Source organism: Notamacropus eugenii, chromosome 4 (genome assembly GCF_028372415.1).
Source record: "Notamacropus eugenii isolate mMacEug1 chromosome 4, mMacEug1.pri_v2, whole genome shotgun sequence".
In the NCBI taxonomy this organism is placed as follows: Eukaryota; Metazoa; Chordata; class Mammalia; order Diprotodontia; family Macropodidae; genus Notamacropus; species Notamacropus eugenii.
Window position 1 is genome coordinate 125,094,650 of NC_092875.1, and position 22,043 is coordinate 125,116,692.

General features: G+C 37.8%; 1 protein-coding gene across 1 annotated transcript in view; it reads right to left on the minus strand.

Moving 5' to 3' along the window:
- Positions 1 to 6,684: 6,684 nt before the first annotated feature.
- DEPTOR (DEP domain containing MTOR interacting protein) overlaps positions 6,685 to 22,043 on the minus strand; it is a 205,255-nt gene continuing 189,896 nt past the window's right edge. The window contains exon 9 of the mRNA XM_072603198.1: positions 6,685 to 8,168. Within this exon, the coding sequence (XP_072459299.1) occupies positions 8,040 to 8,168 (129 nt within the window). The 3' untranslated portion in view covers positions 6,685 to 8,039. The remainder of the gene's footprint in view (positions 8,169 to 22,043) is intronic.

Genomic DNA, 22,043 nt, shown 5'->3' on the forward strand with positions numbered 1-22,043 from the left:
GGATGTCTTGGTAATTGACCTTGAATGGACATCTAAAAGTAGAGACAATATGGTATAATGGTTGAGGTGTTGAATACGTACTCAGAAGCCCACTCACCCCTTTTTGTCCCATACAATTCTTGCCCATATCTTTTGTGATTCTTCCATGGAGGATCTACTCAATATGATAGATTTCTTTGGAAATTCAGGAAGCTCTAGATTCAAATACCATCTTGGCCATTCTAGATGCATAGCCTTTGACAAATCACTTGCTCTCTGAGCCTAAGGTTCCCTTTCTGTAAAATGAGGGCATTGGATTTGATGACCTCTATGGTCTATGATGTGATGATACTAAGGCTGACTGACTACTTACTAGGGCTGTGGTAGAGAGAATTCCCATTCAGGTTGAATTACACAGCTTATGGGGTCCCTTCCAACTCAGAGAATCTGTAATTGATCAACTACTTTCTGTTCCTAGTCTGGTCAATATCAAGAAACTAGTCCATAGCTAAAGGTATAGTAATAATGCTATCTATCTATCTATCTATCTATCTATCTATCTATCTATCTATCTATCTATCTATCTATCTATCTGTCTATCTATCTCTTCATTCTCTCATTCATCCATTTACCTGTTTTTTTAATTTTTTGTTTATATTTTTGCTGGCAAGATTTTCCTCCAAATATCAAGTGTTAAAATGTTTTATTAATAATTAGATTATATATTTTCTGCATACTTAATGCATTCCCTTTTTAAAAGTCCTGCTCTGACATTTCACTGTAGCATAAAGGTTATACTGGGTTTCTAAAGGCTATTGCTGGAACACAAAGTCTTGTAGGTCCTATTACGTTCGAAAGGCTTCCAGGATGAGCCTCACAATGAGCTGTCTGTCTGCTGTCAAGGACCAGCCCAATTAAATAACTATATTCTTAGACTCATCACCACCTTTGGCCTTACAAAGATGAAAACAATGGTTGTATTATTTATAACATGGAGTTGTTGTGAAGATAAAATGAGATAATATGGGAAGGTATGCAAACCAAAAGGACTATATAAATGTCTGCTATTCATATCACTTTTACTCCTCTCCCAAGAGCCACATCACAAGCTGATGATAGAACCAGGACTAGAATCCTAATTTTTCTACTCCCACCCCACTCCCAACATTCTTTTCACTCTATTACACTAACCTGTTGTGAGAGCTCTGACAAGTCACTTAGGCTATCTGACACCTGCCTCTTCTGTTAAATAATATCTACCTTGTCCATCTCATGGAGTTATTATAAAGAAATGAAGTAATGTATTTGAAAATGCTTTGAAGATATTTTGTTTTTTGGATATTGTTAAGATTATCCAAAGAATCTATATTTAATTCCTGAAACCTCAAGATAGGATGATAACATCTGACTTTTGAAATGTATGCACAAATTTAGAGAATCGACCCCAAATGTTCATATGGACTATTTGTGCCTGACCTGTGTTAGAACATTCCAAGCTCATATTGTCAGTCAGACACACTGAAACTTGAGTTTAACAAAGTGATGTCATTTTGGTCCTCTTTGGGAATGAAGGGCAATAACCAACCAACCATGAAACAACAGAACTAAGATTCTCCCTTGGAAAGATATGCTGAATGATTATAGATATTAAAAGAAACAGAAAAAGGCTCCCATCATGTTGAACAGATCCTTTACAGAGGAATTATGAAAGATATGGGCAAAACTGCACAGGATGAGAAGTGGGTGGGTTGCAATTGGCATTGGAGGAGAGGGTGTTCCCATGGATTCAATGAAAAATGATACCATATATGAAATGAATAATACATGACACTAAGCAATACTTAATACTGGATCAAATGCAGAAGCATTTTTAATGCATATTTTTCCAGCAAAAAAAATTTCATAAAACATACCTCATTATGCAGTTTTACAAATTGGACTTTTGGCTACATTCTTTGTTGGAGTCCATGTTAATTGATGTTTTAGAGTCCCTTGAGTTTTATCCAATAAGATTAGAAAATCAATTTTATACTGTTTTTTGAGATAACAAAATAGCTACTATATTCTAAAACAATGCAAAAGCTGAAACAAAAAATAATTGGCTTTGAAAATTTTTTTTGTTGCTTTGAATTTTATTTTTCAAACCATAATTTTCAGTATTATGCAGCTAGTTAAAAAAAAATAAACCAGGACCCAAATAAGCCTTAGCTGAATTTTGAAATCAATATTCTCTACTTTCCATACATATACTAATGCATTTGACAACACATGTACGTATCAATACCTGATAATCATCATCATTTGGTGCTCTGTGGATTTGTCTTTCAAGATATCTCAGTGAGGAAAAACACTTTGCTTCCCAAAGTCTGCATCATGGCAGTTGCACCCTGAATGATAGCACCAGGATGACATTCTGATCAATTTACTTAAATAAGGAAGTTCTGGGGCTACAAAAATCACCATTGATTTAGGGGCATCAGGGCTTCAACACTGAGTATTCTGAGTTCACAGTATCAGCTAAAAGTAGGTATTGGCAGAAAACTCCACAGCAAGTGTAAAAGGGAAAATTAGACAGGGAAAAGACTAATTTGAACAACAAAAAAATAGATTTAGAAATCAGTTTCCTATTGCACCAACTTTGCTACACTGAGGAACTTGGTATCAAAGGACGTGGAAGTGAGTCCCAGATCTTGCCATTTGCAGGTCTTTGAACAAATTACCACTCCACTCAAGCCCTCAGTCCTCTTACCTGTAAAATGACAAAATTGGCCTAAATCATCTCAAAGATGTATTCTAGGATTACTATTCTATGATTTTGAGATTCCATATCTAAATTAATTCTTTCCACATGTTGCCCTCCACTTCTTGATTTCTCGCCCCTGTAAATTTACAGACCTGTTTTTCAGGGATTAACACAAAAATGTCAAACAGTAGGATTTACATAAATCATTTACTTTGCTGTCTATCATTGTCTGTAATAGAACTGAGTTCATAAACAAAGAGCTAACATGTGCGCTGACAGCAGATATAATGCTAATGCAGATTTTAAAAATCATATTACTTCCAATTTCTGTTTTCAAAAAGAAAAAAACATCGGTTAAGGAAGCAGAGAAAGAAACCGCAAAAATTCACAAAGAGTGCATGTATCCATGTAATATTTTTGTAAAAGTATTACAGAATCATGAGAGGCAGCAAGGAACAGTCGAGAGAACTGGCCTTGGCATTAGAAAGATCTGAACTGAATTCTCACCTCTAATCTCTAACCCATTTTAGCTGTATAACCCTGAGCAAATCACTTAATCTCTCCATATCCCAGGAGCCTCTCTAAGACTTTGAGTGGAAAAGAAGATGCTGATTTGCACTATGAGAGGGGAATTCTTCACCTGAAGCTCCATACTGGAAATCAAAGGTCCAGCAAAAAATTATATTATATATTTTATATATACATATATATGTATGTAATAGAATATTATAGCAGGAAGGGACTTCAGAGATCAAATAATCCCTTGATTTTGTAGCTATGGACACTGAGATCCAGAGAGGCCAAGTAATTTTTTTAAGGTCACACAGCTAGCTAACAGTACAGAAAAGACTCTAGTTCCATTACTCTGCACTAGGTATGAGATTTAGAGAAGGAATTTCAGGTCTAAAATTTGGTAAAATATGAAAGGGCACACAAAAATTGCTAATTTTTTATATGACATGAAATAATGGGAGGTCGGTGCAATTGATGATCTTGCTTTATCGGTAATAAACTGCATTTTATGCCTCTTTACTTGTCACTTATGTAATATTACTACATTATTAATTTCATCATAATAATATTACATATATTCACTTATATAAAGAAGTGCCAACTCTACTTTCTACTCTTCTTTGATGCAGATATAAAGCATTTTACTATGGCTGGAATACCATGTGGTAGAATGAGCTCTGAACCGGTATTTAGGAGACCTGGATTTTCATCCTGGTTCCTCCATTCCACACTAGCTGTGTGACCTTAAGCAAGTTACATGACCTTCTGGTCCTCCATATCCTGCTTTGTAAAGGGAGATGGTTGGACTAGGTGATTTCTAGAGCTCCCTCCAATACTTGCCCAAAGGAATGCTTTATGACTATATGATTTATGGGCTTTAATTAGGCTTAAAGCTTCATTCATAATTAAAAATTACAGTCACAGTCAGAAACTAATTGGCTAATTATAGTCATTACCCTGGAAATTAAATCTGAATGATTGTTTATGTATAAAACCTTTCCAAAATCAGATTCACTCTCTCCCTCGCTTTGATTTTGACAGTGGCGGTACAGTGAAAAGATTCCAACTTGGAGTCAGCAGAGAGGTAAGTTTGAATCCTGTCTCTGACCCTAGCAGTGTGACCAAAAACAAGTCCTTGAACTTCACTAGTCAAATGGAGATCATAATAACTGTACTACCCAAAAGGCAGGGTTGTCTCTAGGTTCAAATGAGATGTTCATAAATTTATAGTACTTTGCATATCTTAAAGCACAATGTATCAGTTACTGTTATTGCCATTACAATAAAGAGTGAAAGGAGAAATCCTCCAGATGCCAATGAATGTACAATGGCCTTAAATCCCTGTGTCTTGTCCACTTCCTGGCAAATAGCTGCACTTGCTGACTTGAACGGAAAGGAGATAAAGTGCACCCCAGCTGCCCCAAGAAAAGGCCAGAACAGAGCTGTTCTTTACAAGGCAATCATCACATAATCTCCTTTTCCAACCCAACATTCTGACATTAATTATAAACTTGTTCAATTAATGAAGCAAACCAAGTCTTTCCAAATTGGTGTACTGACCCTTATAATGGAAGGTCAACATGGAGTTATGAACATGCTTAAGGAGAATTTCATCAAGCTGCCCCAAGTTCTCAGAAATATTGTTTCCTACTGAAATTCAATTGCCTGGCATGTTGGCAAAGCATATGAATATTTTGTACAAGTACCACCAAAAGAAAAGACTGTATTTGTAATTAAAGGTTACCAAACCTTTTTTTTTTAGCACCTACGCTACAAATGGGATAAGTTTAGTTAGACACCCATAAATTAAGTACATATGTAAAATCTATACCCGAACCCCTTTGTGGCAATGTTTCTCCAACTATGGCACTGGGTCCATTAACAGTGCTGACTTCCAAAGGCAGATTATGGAAGCCACTACCTGATGCCATGATATGGCAAAGGGAGCACTGGATTGGCATGCAGAAGACCTGAGTTCACATCTTTACTATGAATCTTGGCTCTGCTACTTAATGCAAGTGGATTAGACTAAGTCACTTTTCTCGATTTCCTAACCTAGAAAATGAAGAGGTTGGAGCTAGACCAAAGCCATCTTGCATTTGCTCTTATAAATATACCTCTGTATATATGTGCATCAGTGTGTGCGTGTGTGTGCATGTGTGTGCGTTATCCCCCATTAGAATGTAAAACCCTTAAGAACAGAGTTTGATTCACTTTTGTCTCAGCACTCAGAGCAGTTTTTGGCACAGAGTAGGTTCTTGAGAAATGCTTGTTGATTGAGTAATTGTTAAATGATCTCCACTTCCCATTCTAGCTCTCAATCTGTGATCCTTTAAGTTCCACTGATGTATCAAGAAACAAGAGCTGGAAAACACCACTACAGCAAATTAGAATTCAGTTCTTTGCTAAAGGTCTTTTTTTCTTTTGGTGTCAGTCTTCATGGGAATTAAAGCATCTGAAATTCAAAGTGATAACACAGTGAAGGCAACGAGAGCAGGAGATGTCCTAAGATTGTAGAGATTAGGGCATTATGGCATGAAAAAAAGATGGAAAATATTTATTGACTGGGATTCTTTCTGATGTTGAAAATCCCTTAAGGTCTAATAACAGAAAAGATTTGCCTCATCTTCTAAAGACATTAAAAAAAATTTAAAGGGTAATTTTCCCTTAAAGCATGGTAGAAACCTAGCTCCAGATCTAAGAATGCTTGGGTTCAAACCCTATCTCTTACAGTCACTGGTTTTGTGACCTTGGGTAAGTCACTTAACTATTTTATGGTCCAGGCAACTCTAACACTTAAGTTGCAGAGAAAGTGCTGATATACACAGTCATATCATAGAGGTGGGGAACCTGCAGTCTTGAGGCCACATATGGCCTTCTAGGTCCTTGGGTGTGGCCTTTTGATTGATTCCAAGTTTTACAGAACAAATAATTTTACTAAGGGGATTTTTGTCTTTGAAGTTTGAATTCAGTCAAAGGGCCACACCTGAGGACCTAGAGGGTCACATATGGCCTTGAGGCCACAGGTTACTCAACCCTGGCTTAAGTTCCTATTTTTTTCCTAAAGGAGTTCAATTTAAAGGATGCTAAGAAAAAACCCTTTAAAAATGCTTTGTGGGGGTCCAAAAAATCATATTAGTGTTCAAGATTCTATTCCTGTTCAACATTCTTGAAGGTCATATAAGTGTTAGACTACAAAGCACTGTATTCACTTACATTCTACCTGTGAAGAGGTAGAGGCACAGTACATTACTTATCCAGGAATGAAGTATCAGCTGTCCTAAGGTCTTCTGAAATGGGGTTAATGGATGCACATCCAATATTATGTGTATCGGTCTATTTGCATTAAGAATTCCTTTACATAGAATTAAGATGTATCTAGCAACTCCTGGATCCCATTAATCATTTCTTTGGGATTCATTTCTTTCTTGGAGACCCCAAGTAAGTTCTTTCTCATGTCAAAAAAAGAAAATACACCATTCACACACAAACTTAAAAGTCACAACAACAAGCGGTGATTTCAGTGGAAGACAATTCTAAAAAAGCAAGGACAGAAACATAGAATGTGTTACACAGGAAAGCTAATGCTAGAGAGGAAAACACACTCCCAAATAGGAAGGTGACAGTTTCTGTTTTTCTCACATTATAGGTCAAACTATAGTTCAGTGTTGCTGTTTTTCCCACTGTAAAAAGGCATTTTAATCAAGTGCAACAAACACTGTAAGTATATCAGTTATCCATCTACCATATATATACATTCAGTTGTTTTCAGTCATGTCTGACTCTTCGTGACCCCATTTGGGGTTTTTTTTTTCAAAGATACTGGAGAGGTTTGCCATTTTCTTCTCCAGCTCATTTTACAGATGAGGAAACTGAGGCAAACAGGGTTAAGTGACTTGCCTAGGGTCACACAGCTAGTAAGGATCTGAGGCTGAATTTCAGCTCAGATCTTCCTGACTCTAGGCTATCCACTGAGCCTCCTAGCTGCCCTAGGTATGTACATACATACACGCATATATACATACATAAATGACTGTCTATATACATTCAATGGATTTAGGATCAATTCCAAAAAGTGACTGTAGTTTCTGTAGCCTACAATCACTCAGCCCCTAAAGGGTAATGTACCTTCTGAGAGTTGTAGAGTATTTTAAGAAATGTTTTAAAAAATTACAAAAGTTTCTATTTCATATCATATTGGAAAGCATGTTATAAATAAAAAGCTGACTGCCAATGGCAGAGAGATCAAGTGGGATTCTGTTGGGTTTCAGACATGTTAATGCTTTCAATCTATTTCTTTAAAAAGTTGGCACATAGTGTATTAAGGACCCTGCAGGGATCACTTCGAAATGAGGTTCATTGAACTTCTATCAATGTTACTACACTAATGCATGCTGATTTCAGTAAGACTTTGAAATGAGAACCTATATAAGTATATTCCATCATTCTTGGGGATTTTTGGCATCTTGAAGTTTAGAGAGAGAAAAACTTCACTTTCTAAAAGAGAAAAGATGTAAAAGGAAAAGAATATAATGATGATAGACACTGAAAGGACATGGAGTAGGGGGTTCTGTGTAATGGAAAGTCCAGTGTCCTAAATGAAAAGGATAGATTTCTTAAAGGGCACTTGAACATTTAAATCACATATGAAACTAAACTGAAAGGGGTAAAGGAATATAAATGGTCACCGCCATCCATTTAGATGGGGAAGAAAGCTTTTCTCTTGCATTGTTTTGTGTTACTCATTGCAGGTAATTATGATCACATTTGTCTGATGCAGTGGTGAAAGGGGGAAGTCTCCCCTTTAGTATTCCAGCTCTTCCATGACTTCCATGACAATCGTCCGAGGGCCAGTCAGGATCAGATTGCTCACGGTCCGGTAGTCAACATGCAGGACGTTGAGACCATTCACCGAAACAACAAACTGACAGACCTGAGAAGATAAAGATAAAAAGTGCTCATTCGAGATCAAGTCTCTTCACAAAAATGTGTTGAAGTTTCAAAAGAAAAAAATACATTTTATTGATAGCTTTTGTTTTGATATCACTAACATTCATACATATTATATACATGATCCATGATAAAAAAAAAGAGCCTAGACATCATCTTTCATGAAATTATCAAGGGAGACTGCCCTGATATTCTAGAACCAGCGAGCAAAATAAATATTGAAAGAATCCACCAATCACCTCCTGAAAGAGATCCAAAAAGAGAAACTCCTAGGAATATTGTGGCCAAATTCCAGAGTTCCCAGGTCAAGGGGAAAATATTGCAAGCAGCCAGAAAGAAACAATTCAAGTATTGTGGAAATACAATCAGGATAACGCAAGATCTAGCAGCTTCTACATTAAGGGATCGAAGAGCTTGGAATATGATATTCCAGAAGTTAAAAGAACTAGGATTAAAACCAAGGATCACCTACCCAGCAAAATTGAGTATAATACTTTGGGGGAAAAATGGTCTTTCAATGAAATCGAGGACTTTCAAGCATTCTTGATGAAAAGACCAGAGCTGAAAAGAAAATTTGACTTTCCAACACAAGAATCAAGGGAAGCATGAAAAGGTAAACAGGAAAGAGAAATCACAAGGGACTTACTAAAGTTGAACTGTTTACATTCCTACATGGAAAGATTGCATTTGTAACTCTTGAAACTTTTCTCAGTATCTGGGTAGTTGGAGGGATTATATATACACACACACACACACACACACACACACACACAGAGGGAGAGAGGGAAAGAGTGAGAAACAGAGAGCACAGGGTGAGTTGAATTGGAAGGGATCGCATCTAAAAAAATAAAATTAAGTAGGTGAGAGGAATATATTGGGAGGAAAAAGGAATAAATGGAATAGGGCAAATTATCTCTCAAAGAAGAGGCAAGAAAAAGCTTTTCCAATGGAGGGGGAAAGGGGGGAGGTAAGAGGGAAAAAGTGAAGTTTACTCTCATCACATTTGGCTCAAGGAAGGAATAACATACACACTCAATTTGGTATGAAAATCTATCTTACAATACAGGAAAGTAGGGTAGAAGGGGATAAGGGGATAAGTGGGGGGGGATGATGGAAAGGAGGGCAAATGGGAGGAGGGAGCAATTAGAGGTAAACACTTTTGGGTGTTTTGAGAAGGTCAAAAGAGAGAACAGAATAAATGGGGGGCAGAATAGGATGGAGGGAAATATAGTTAGTCTTTCACAACATGACTATTATGGAAGTCATTTGACAAACTACACATATAAAGTCTATATTGAATTGCTTGCCTTCTCAGTGGGAATGGGTGGGGAGGGAGGAGGGGAGAAGTTTAGGAACTCAAAATTTTAGGAACAAATTGTTCCTAGAATTGTTTTTGCATACAACTGAGAAATAAGAAATACAGGTAATGGGATATAGAAATTTATCTTGCCCTACAGGACAAGAGAAAAGATGGGGATAAGGAAAGGGAGGGGTATTAGAAGGGAGGGCACATTGGTGGAAGGGACAATCAGAATGCATGGTGTTTGTGGGGGAAGGGCAGTAATGGGGAGAAAATTTGGAATTCAAAATTTTGTGGAAATGAATGCTGAAAACCTAAAATAAATAAATAAATAATTTTTTAAAAAAAGAATTAATAAGAAACAACCATCCCATACCTTTTTGAAGAGTCCAAAGGATAGGAATGGGTAACTAAGGTTTTCTGACTTCTCACAGATACATACACACAAATGACTCAAATTAAAAAAAGTTATTCTTGCCTTCTCCATGGGTAGAGGAGGGGGCAGAGGGAGGGAGGGAGAAAATTTGGAACTGAAAATAAAATTTCTCTTAAATTTTTAAAATTTAATAAAGGTTAGCTTCTCTAACTTTTTATTAACCTTATCAACAGCAGTTCATGTGAAATTACTATAGGATTTTTAGCTGACTTGTAAACTCAGTGAGTCAAGAAAAAGGGTACTTCAAACTTGTCAGCATTAATGAAGGCTGTCATTCATTCCAAAGACTTTTGCTATGATATTGTGTCATGCATTACCCAGACCACATCTAGAGCCCCACTAACAGCACTGGGCATCACATTTCGAGAGGGATATCAACAGAGTGATGGATGTGCATTCAGAGGACAATGGTAAAGGGACTTCTTGGTTTGTCCTTTGTTTTTGAAGAGGACCGTGACATCAGGGAGGTGATGCCATGACATACAAGTCAACTTCATTTAAGTGAGGAAGAGCTCTGCAAAGTTACCAGCCTCATTTTCTTCTTTGTAGCCATCTGAGTCTAGTGGTAAGATAACAGATCAGGACCACTGGAGATGGCCCTGGATGCAATGGGAGACCTTGGTCTTTTTTAGTAAGACAAATGACATAGAGGTAAAGAACTAGGAATATTTAGCCTTAGGAAGAGAAGATTTAGGAGGGATATGATTGCTCTCTTAAAATACTTGACGGGTTCATGGGGAAGAGATATTGGATAATTTGTGTGGTTTTTAAGAACAGAATTGAGGTTAAGTTGAAGCAGATTGCAGCTGCACATAAAAGGGTTTTTTTTTTTTTTTTTAACAATTAGAGCTGCCTGAAAATGAAAACAGATTGCTTGGTAAGGTACTGAGTAACTTGTTACTGGACATATGTCAACAGAAGTTGGATGATTAGTTTTCAGGACTAGAGAAGAATACAGATTGAAATAAAGATGACTGATAATGTCTCTTCTACCTCTGAAAGCTTTGAGCACTTCAATCAGAGAATCAATCCATAACCACATATTAAATTCCTAATAAGAATCATAGCTAACATTTATATAGCAACTTAAAGTTTGCAAAATTCTTTATACACGTTAACTCATTTGATCCTCACAGCTTTGGGAGGTAGATACTATTATTATCTCCATTTTTACAGATGAGGTGACTGAGAGTGGAAGAGGTTAAATGACTTGTCTAGTTCCACAGCTAGTAAGTGTCTGAGGCAGGATTGGAACTCAGGTCTTTTTGACTCCAAGTACTGTGTTCTATCTACTTGCTCTACCTAGCTGTCTGGTAGTATGTACCAAAATTAAACAATCTCCATTCACAAGGAACTTATATAACAGAGAAGATCACATACACACATATATTTACACAAAAAAGATACAAAATAAATAGTAGAAATCAGAATCAGGAAAGATTTTTTGTAGGTTGCAACATTTCAGTAGATCTTTGAGGGGAACTAGGGATTCTAAGAGGGGAAAACAAATAGGACTACTTGATTTCAAATCCAGTCTAAGACACTTATTAACTGTACAACACCAAATAAGTCACTTCAACCTGTTTGCCTCAGTTTCTTCATCTGTAAAATGGGGATAATAGCACCTATCTGCTGCAGAAGGTACATTGATGCCAAGGCATAAACTATTTAAACAAAAGTCTAAATTTTATTCTAAAAGCAATAAGCCACTGAGGTTTACTAAACTCCTGTGACTGCTGTTCAGTCCTGTCCATCTCTTCATGACCCCATCTGGGGTTTTCTTGGCAAAGATACTGGAGTGGTTTGCCATTTCCTTCTCCAGCTCATCTGACAGATGAGGAAACAGAGGCAAACAGAGTGAAGTGACCTTCCCAGGGTCACACAGCTAGTAAGTCTCTGAAATCAGGAAGATAAGTTTTCCTGACTCTCTACCCAGTCCTCTATCCACTGAGCCAGCTAGTCCCAAGCTCCTATGACTCCTTGTACTCAATACACTAATATTAGAAACTGAGGAAGTTTAAACAAGAAATATCACTGGATAATGGCCAATAGGATTAGGTATTTCACAGCCAAAGCACCAGAATCAGCCACTGAAAAGAGTATCTGATGTCATCAGTGGCAGTATTTTGGTTTCTAGATTTCTAATGCTGAAGGTGACCTGGCCCTTTTCTTTTTATTGAGGATTCCTACATTAGTTCTTGTTTGGATGGGAAGACTGCTGAGTTCCCCTCAGATTCTCAAATGTGACACTTGTCATGGCCAAAAGTCTGCTGGTTTGCAGACAGAGCAGACAGTATTTCACTACAATGCCATATGAGTTTGCCTGGAACTCATTTCTTCCATCATTATACCACAAAGGCAACAAGACAAACAGGTTCTCTACACACACACACACACACACACACACACACACACACACACACACACACACACACACACACACACACACACGAGATTTAATCACAGAATGCCAGGCCTGTAGAGATCATCCAGCCTAACTTAATTCTGTTATACAATAGGACCATAGATTCAGACCTGGAAAGGGTCTGTGACTTTCTCATCTTGAAAATGAAGAAAATGAAACCCAGACCAAAGTAAGGCAATTTGCCCAAGGGCATATATTAAGTAAGTTGACCACAGTAACATTCAATCCCAGATTTGACTACAAATCCTAAATCTTTCTATTGCATCACGCTGTTTCCCATACTATCTCCCAGCTTACATTAAATCAGTAAGTGAAATAAATCACAAACCACAGTCCTGATAAGTGTGTGATGTTCAGAATCTGAGACTTCACATGTGGATGACCCTCAACCAAAGTCAGATGGCTTCCTTTGTCATTTAAAATTCCCCACCATCTTTAGAACCACAGAAGATGAAAGGGATCTTATAAACTGTATTTTAGAGAAGAGGAAACTGAAGCTGGGAGAAGAAAAGGAAGGAAACAAGCAATTATTAAGCTGTTATTAAGCCTTTTACAAATATTATCTCATTTGATCCTTACAACTCTGGGAGGTAAGTGCTATTATTATCCTCACTTTACAGTTGAGGAAACTGAGGTACAGAAAGATTAAGTGATGTGCCCATTAGTAAGTGTTTGAGGCAGCATTTGAACTCAGATCATCCTAACTGCAGGGCCAGAACTCCATCCATTGCACAGCCAGCTGCTTTGGTGAATTGACCGTGGTCATACAGTGAGTTCATGGTAATCCTGATTCTGTGACACGGACAATTCTCTTAACCCCTCCCCTCAGTGGCCTAGATAATAATAGTCTAAGGCTGTATATTGCAGAAGAAGTGCTGATCTGCACTGGTAAAAAGAGTTTTGACGAATTCCCAATACCAAGAAGATTACAGGTCTGGTTTGAAAAATATAAGTTAACATACATCCCATACATTAACATATCATAATTTCTTTTGCCGTTCTTCAATTATTGGACGTAAAGGGTGCCTCTAATTTTTAGCTATTACAAACAGACTAGTAAATATTTTTACACAAATTGGTATTTTTTCCCTTTTATAAAACTTTTAGGATGCATGAGGTTAATAGGTTTCTACTTTGCATCCACTTCTCTGCCTGGTTTCATCTCCAAAGAACAAGAGGACCCCTGATGTCCCCCTCCCCCAGTTTTCCTGCCTCCTTTCCTGTGTTGTCTTCCCATTTCAATTACGAGCTCCTTGAAAGCAGAGACTGTCCTTTTTATTAATAATTGTATCTTCCACGCTTAGCACCATGCGTGGCACATAATAAATGTACAATGGAGTGGATTGGATAATGTTAGAACACTATACTTTGTTCATATGTGCATCAAACAATAAATTCATTTTTTCATATTTATATTTTAAATAATCTGTTTTCAATGTCAGGCTAATAAGAAGAATGTCATTTCCTTCTAATTGGTTTAACTTGAACCACATCTGTTGATCTGTAAACAAAATAACATGATGTTCTACAAACAGAAACAGGTAAAATTATTTAGAAACCCTGAGTACTACCAGAAAATCTGTCCAGTTATAGTGGATTTAAAATTAATAACCAACAGTACACTCTGTACCCACAAATCACATATACATTCCATATAACTACAGCACAAAAACAGCCTCAGGGAAAATAATTTTCTCTTTATTCAATAAAGGAGGTATGAGTCAAGGAATCTAAAAATGGGAATGTATCTCAGATGCCAACTAGGCCCAACTTGTAAATGAATAATTCCTTTTAGAGAACACTCAACAAGTGGTCATCTAAGCTCCTACTGTATAGCTTTAGTGACAGGAAAATAACTGAGAACCGGTCTCATGTTAGGAAGCATCACCCTTCACACAAACCTAAATCTGTCTACAGCTTCCACTTATGGCACCTACCTAGTTCTGCATTCTGTGTCCAAGCAAAATAAGTCTAATTGTTCTGCTTTGTGACAGTCCTTCAAATACCTGGAGACAAATAATAATAATTGCACCAACAACTAGCCTTTATATAGTGTAGTGTTTACAAAGTGCATTGCAACTATTATCTCATCTGATCCTAATACTAATCCTGGGAGATAGGTGCTATTATTGTCCCCATTTTCCAGATGAGACAGATTCTGGAGGTTAAGTGACTTCCCCAAGGGCCACATAGCCAATAAATGTGTGAGGCTGGATTTGAGTCTTTCTCTCCAAATACAATGCTTTACTCACTGTACTTCCTGGCTGTTCGTGTTGTCTTCTTAAGGTCTCCTTTTCTCCAAATAGACATTCCCAGTTTCCTCAAAAGCTGACACAGTGGATGGAGTGCTGGGCCTGGAGTCAGGAAGCTCTGAGTTCAAATCTAGCCTCAGATACTTACTGGCTGTGTGTCACTTAACCTTGTTTGCCTCAATTTTCTCATTTGTAAAATGAGCTGGAGAGGGCAATGGCAAACCACTCTAGTATCTTTGCCAAGAAAACCCCAAACGATATGGCAAAGAGTCAGATACAACTGAACAACAACATAAAAAATGTCTTTTTTCATGAAAACTGTTGTCTAGCCACACTTCCTCCATCCCGAATAAGTTGATTTTTAAGCAGAATTTATTCTTAACAAGTGTCATCTTATTAGATTCTAGCTTGTCAAAATTCTTTTATATAGCAACTCTAATCTAACATATTACACATCTCTACAAGTTTTGTGTTATCTATAAATTTGTAAGCACGCTACTGATTTTTCCATTTGATTAATTTGATGACTCATTCTAAGAAAAGAGCAGATCCCTAAGATTCTCCATTAAGACACATCCCTCCAAGTTGACATTGGACCAGTAAACTATTCTTTGGGTCTAGCTATTCATACTCTTCCAAATGCACCTAACTAGTTTATATCTCTATGTCTTCACAAGAATACCATGAGAGACTTTGTTTAAAATGCTCCACCTTCTTCATTCTTCTCATTTGCCAGTCTAGTTATCTCATCTAAAAAGGAAATTGGGTTAGTCTGCTGTGACCTATTGTTGATAAAGTCACACTGACTTTGAGTGAGAATTACTTTTTCTTGGTGCTAACAAACTGTCATTTAATAATGCACTCTAGAACTTTGTCAGGAATCAAGGACAAGATCACTAGTCTATATTTGTAGATTCTACCCTATTCCTCTTTTGAAAAATGGTACATTTGTCCTTCTTCCATCCAGTAGCTCTTCTCCCATTTCCAAGAACTTTCAAAGAGCCACTGACTTGAATTCACTGAGCATAGCTAGATGCTATCTGACCATCTCTTCACTTATCTTGGGTTGGTATTTCCTGTAGATCAGTTATGTCCTTTTCTTCACAGTCTGAAGAATATTTCTGCATGAGAACCTTTAGTATTCATTATTTTCCAAAACTAGCTCTCTCAAGCCTCTACCCATGTGAATACGAAAGTAAAGATAAAACAGGAGACCTCTCATTCTCCCCACACACACTGAAAATAATTTTTTGAAAACTCACATCTCCTATTTCCAGTGATTTCTTACTTCTCATTAAAAGAAAAAGAAGACTCATTTTTTAAATTTTATTTTATTCTGAACTTAAGAAATAAAATGAACATTTCCATAACAGTAGATTAGAAAAATAATAATTATACATGAAACTGCAAATCTATTATCTACTTGTCATTTCTTTTAAGTACATGACAAAATTCTGGAACTTTTTTTTCACTTTTTTCTCTTCTTCCCCCAATGGCTACTAGTAGGCACAAATTATCAGACACAAATATGTGAATGTATGTATATATATATATGTACATACATACACATACATATATATGTACAAGTAGACACAAATAAGTGTGTGCATGTATATATATGTACACACATACTTACACATGTATAAAATCATTCTATAAATACTCCTATTTATCAGTTCTTTCTCTGGGTACAGATGGTGTCTCACTTCATATGTCTGTTGTAGTTAATTTGGATATGAATAATAGTCAAAATGACTTAGTCACTCAAAGTTGTTCTTAAAACAATATTTCTAGCCCTGACAACCACAAAGCCATCCCTACAAGCTGGTGGAATTGAGAGTTGATAACCCATTTCACTGAGGCCCGCCCAGACAAAGGGCCAGAGGCAGTATCCACAGTAGAAAGTAGTTAGAATGGGATTGATTTTAGATTAATTAGCTAAGAAATTAAGTCTGAGCCGTAATGTCCTAAGCTTCTGGCCAGCATCTAGATTAGTGTTATCAAACTCAATTGAAAATGGGGCCTTTAACCATTCATAAGGATCCCTATTGTTATTGTTTGGGCAGCTACGTCGTGCACTGGATGGACCATCAGTGCAGGAGTCAAGGGGACCTGAGTTCAAATCTCACCTCAGACACTTGACACTCACTAGCTGTGTGACCTTGGGCAAATCACTTAACCCCAATTGCCTCATCCTGGGTCATCTCCAGTCATCTTGATGAATATCTGGTCACGGGATTCAGATGGCTCTGGAGGAGAAGTGAGGCTGGTGACCTGCACAGCCCTGTCTCACTCAAATCAAAGTCAAGTGCAAGTCATGTCATCATTTCCCTGATGGCATGGTCTTCTTCAGCAATGGATGCACACACACATGTTGTTACTGTTTAGTTGTTTTTAGTCATGTCTGAGTCTTCATAACCCCGTTTGGGGTTTTCTTGGCAAGGATATTGGAGTAGTTTGTCATTTCCTTCTCAGGCTCTTTTTACAGATGATGAAACTGAGGCAAACAGGGCTAAATGATTTGCCTGTGGTCACCCAGCTAGTCACTGTCCGAGGTCAGATTTGAATTCAGGAAAATGAGTCTTCCTTACTCCAGACCCAGCACTCTATCTGCTGTGCCACATATCTGCCATAACAGGATTCTTACAAACCACATATTTACGTAGAAAGTCACATGTTAACATTACCTTTGTTCTATTGTATATTTTTATTTACTGTGTTAAGTATGTCCGAATTACATTTTAATCTGATTTGGTTGTGCTCAGGAGTACTGTGGGAAGCAATGGACTGCATATTTGATACCTTTAATCTAGATGATTGTTGAAGCTTTAGCAACTGAAATCAGAAGTTTGTATCAAGAGGAACACAGAAACTAGTACCAGGTTGTTGTTCAATCACATCCAACTCTTTGTGACCCCATTTGGGGTTTTCTTGGCAAAGATATTGCAGTGATTTGCCATTTACTCCTCCAGTCCTTTTGACAGATGAGGAAACTGAGGCAAACAGGGTTGAGTGATTTGCCTAAGGTCACATAGCCAATAAGTGGCTGAGGTCAGATTTGAACTCAAGGAGATGAGTCTTCCTGACTCTAGACCAAAACTGTGTCCACTAAGTCACTAGCTGCCAAGTACCAGGTAGGCAAAAAAATTCCAAAGCAGGCCATGGGAAGGGAATATCTGAGCAATAGTTTGGAGAAGCAGAGTTAGAATGGCCATGAGATATGAGGATCAGTGAGGGAATCAAGGCTCAAATTGGTCAAACTGGCAAATCTCTGGTAATTCACCTTCTTCAACCTCCTAAGACTGAATGTCTCCCAAGACTCTTTGTCTTTGGTCCTGATTTCTTCTCCCATTATATTTATATGCATTCCAATGGCTCAGATAAATAGATACACAGATGGATAGATAGATCAACAGATACATAGATATTTTCTGCTCTGGATGCCACCCCACAGCCCTTCACCTGGACCAGCCCCAATGGAACAGGATAGCAACCGTCAATTCCACCTACTGGTGGAGAGGGCCTTAAAAAGAACAATTATTTAGTGTTTTCTATATAAACACTACACTGTGCTAAGTGCTGGGAATATACAAAAAAAAAAAAAACTCAGAAGAAAACGATGATTTCTACTCTCGGGGAGCTTATAGTCTAAAAAGGGGAGCTAGGAATGAGGCACAGGAGGAAAGAAGAGCACCAATAATGAGAGAAGTGATTATTACTGGCCAATGATCTGGGGAGAGCCAGAGTTCTCCCCCTTTTTCTAAAGTTCTCATTTCAAGGCTCAGCAGGATAGGACTGATATACCAGATAGGATTAACATCCTCCTCAGTCTAGGTCTTGCTATCCCACCCAAGCTTACAAGGAATTTAATCTAAGGTTAAACTCTGGCCTATTGTGTTCTGGTTAAGCTTGGGTGATATAAATTCTTTGAGACTATCAGTGTTTTGCTCAGGCACACCTGTTAACTGCTCTGACAGCTAATCTTTTTCTGGTTTAGTGCTGCTAACTTAAAAAAAAGAGAGAAACACTTGTGACTTTCCTTCTCTGGCTGAAAAAAGAAGAAAAAGAATTCTTGGGTGAAGAGTGGGGACAGCTGCCTTCCCTGCACATATGGGAAGTAGAGAAAGAATTCTAAGAACCAAAGTCAGCATTCTAAGTGTTAACAGGATGAGTGCAGCAAGACGACAGGACCCTGTGATCAAGTTGGGATAACGCCATGGTTGGGGGCCAGCTTCCCATCTGATAGAAAGCCAGACTAACTGTAAATAATCTTTCCTCCTGTATTAGTTCTGGCAGCTGTGATAGCCCTGCAGTATGACTGAGAGCCAGCAGGGATTGTGTAATTACACATTTGTTCTTGCATGATGGGAACCTAAGAAAAACCATCCAGTTGTATAACCCCAAAGGGAAAAAAAACCCAAACAAAAACTATGCCTGCTCTGCAAACATCTCACCACAACACCAATCGATAACAACTAAGGAACTGTGTGTTCAAAAAGAGCTGAAGACACATGTAGAAAGTATTCCTATTTGTCACACTTTCTTTTTTTTTTAATCTGGAAGGGGAAGGATGTAGTATAAGGAAAGACAGCTTAATCTTCCCTGTGATTAGCAGAAAGCAGTTCTCTATCTTGCAGAGAAAATAATTTGTGAGTACTAAGTACGGAGTAGCTGGGAGAAGCCATGAATGGTGGGGAAAGAAGTATCAAAGGACTTTCCTATTGACACTGGAAGAACAACAGAGCTGCAAATTGACAAGTAACACTTAAACAGTAGGGAGATTTGAATGTGGCCCTATGATTTTTGCCAGAATAAGTAAGAGAAAGTTAAAGCTTCTCTTTAAAGAAGAAAGAAAGCCAGAGTTAAATCAAGCAATGTCTGAAAACACATTTTATGGAAAGGATATGTGTACCTATGTGTCTGCATTCATTTAAACCTTGCCCTAAATTGAGTATCACAATATTGCTAAATAGAAATTAAAGACTTAAAATAGCATAAATGATGATTAAAGAATTTCCCCTCCCCCCCAAAAATCAGCTACCTTATGTGTTACTCTTACTCTTTTATCCAATGGAGATAAAGGTTAAGCAGTTGACCTATACAACCAAACCTTAAGGTACCATTTGGCTGGTGACAGCTGTTCAACTTAGGGAAATAATGTGTCTGAAGCTTTACAAAACTAATCCTAAAAAAGTGGTGACAAAACATCACAGAGATAAATGTTCCTACTTTGTGTTTGGCAGGTACCATTTAAGATGATGTTTGTCATCACTGACAACAAACCAATGAAAGCTCAATGCTTTCAGGCTATTAGGCCTGGAAATGTCATTACATTATTGAAAACTGAATGACATTATTGGGAGAAATGTAGGAAATGAAAAGGGAATAAGATTAAGATTTTGTGATGGCTCAAGTTAGTATGAATCTGTGCTGTATTTTGGCAGAAGCAGACTCTCACTCAACTTCTATTCAGATAAGTTTGTTTAGCTCTGAAAACAAGAAAGGGAATGAAGCTGCAGGTGAGGTTAAAAGATACCAGGTTTCTCACTGGAAGGAACCCTTTATCCCTAAACATACAGTATGATATCTTAGAATGAGGAAAGGATTAATGAATCCTGGAAATGACAGGATTATAGAATTCCAGGCAGCTAGGTGGCATGGTGGATACAAAGCAGATGTGGAATCAGGAAGGCCTGAGCATTAATAACACTTACAATATTTAGTTATATGACTCCAGGCAAGTCATTTGACAGTTCTGTGCCTCAGTTTCCTTATCTGTAAAACAGGCATAATACTAGTACCTACCTCACAAAGTTATTGTGAGGATCAAATGAGATAATACAGCCAGGTTTCAATCAGTGTGAATAATGAATCTGATGAAGTAGAGTGAATTCAAATTTGAACTATCTGAAGTAATAATTATGTAAAATATGATAATTGGTTCCAGTCCAATGGAAAGCTACAATGTGAATTTGAATAATGTAACCACTTCACAGGTTTCATTATTTTGTTGTTCAGTATTTCAGTCATGTCCAACTCTTCATAAAGATACTTTAGTGGTTTGCCTTCTTCTTCTCCAAGAGATTAAGGCTAACAGAGATTAAATAATTTACCTAGGATTGCAAAAGCAAAGAAGTGACTGAGACTGAATTTGAATTCAGGTCTTCCTAAGTCCAGGTCCAGGGTCAGCTGCTCTGTCCAGAAAATCACTTAACTGCCTCCAATTAGGACCTAGCTTTATAAATAAAGTGCTTTACAAACCTTAAAGTGCCGCATACATGCTAGGCACTATTATTAGGTGACTACAAAGTATATAATTATAATTTAGGCTGCCAGTTACCATGATTTGCACAATTAGCTACAGAGATTATCCTAGAGATTCTCCATCTTTAACCAGCTTTTCAAATTCCATGTCCTTATAAGAGGTCATTGCTTCACAACAGATATGGGACCATAACTATGCAATGTTGACTCTATTAGGTTGTTGGCTTTTATACCTCATACAGTTTCATTCTCTTTTCAACAAAAGAAGTATCTAGATGGTGACTTAACCTTGAGTACTCATAATGAGAGCACAAAATGGTTGGTAACACTAGAATAAAACTGCTTCCAGGATGCCTTTCTCTCCTTAATGTATTTTTTTTAAATCAGATCTTCTATACCTCATGATAAAAGCCAGTGATGTAGTATGCTCTCTGAAGAGTTAGAGTCACCAAGCTTTTATTAAGTTTGTACTGTGTGCCAGGCATTGTGCTAAGTACAAGATGTACAAACACAAAGGAAAATAAAGAAAACCAATCCTTGTCCTCAACAAGCATATATTCTAATGAGGGAAGAAGCCAAAGACGTAGAAGGGAACTGAGAAGTAGAGGGGTAAGTATCCCTGTGTGGACATGGTTCCAATCTGGAAGAGGAATGAAGGACGGCAGATCTGGGACATTCCCAAAAGAAGCCCCGGGAATAACTCATCAGTGGGAGCAAGAAGGGGGCTGCAAGAGTAGAGAGGTATTTCGGTGTGAGAAGGAAGAGTATGGATTGAGAATGGTGATGTCAATGGAACTCTACAATGTATATGTTGTTGCCGTTTGTCCATCATTCTTGAAGATGACCAATGACTTCACAGTCTTGACCTGAGAGTGAATTGGATTTAAGTGAGGTAAATGATGTGCAGTCCTCTGCCCCTCTCCCTCCCTCTCCCTCCCTCCCTCCCTCCCTCCCTCCGTCCGTCTCCTCTCTCTCTCTCTCTCTCTCTCTCTCTCTCTCTCTCTCTCTCTCTCTCTCTCTCTCTCTCTCTCTCCTCCAGAGTTATCAAAGTCCAGTGGCAAGACATAGGTCAAGACTACTGGTGATGGCCTGGCATGCAGTGGGTGACCTTGGCCTTTCCAAATTAAGATTGTTCCCAGGCCTCAGTTTGTCTGAGACAACATCCATTAGTGTAGGTATAA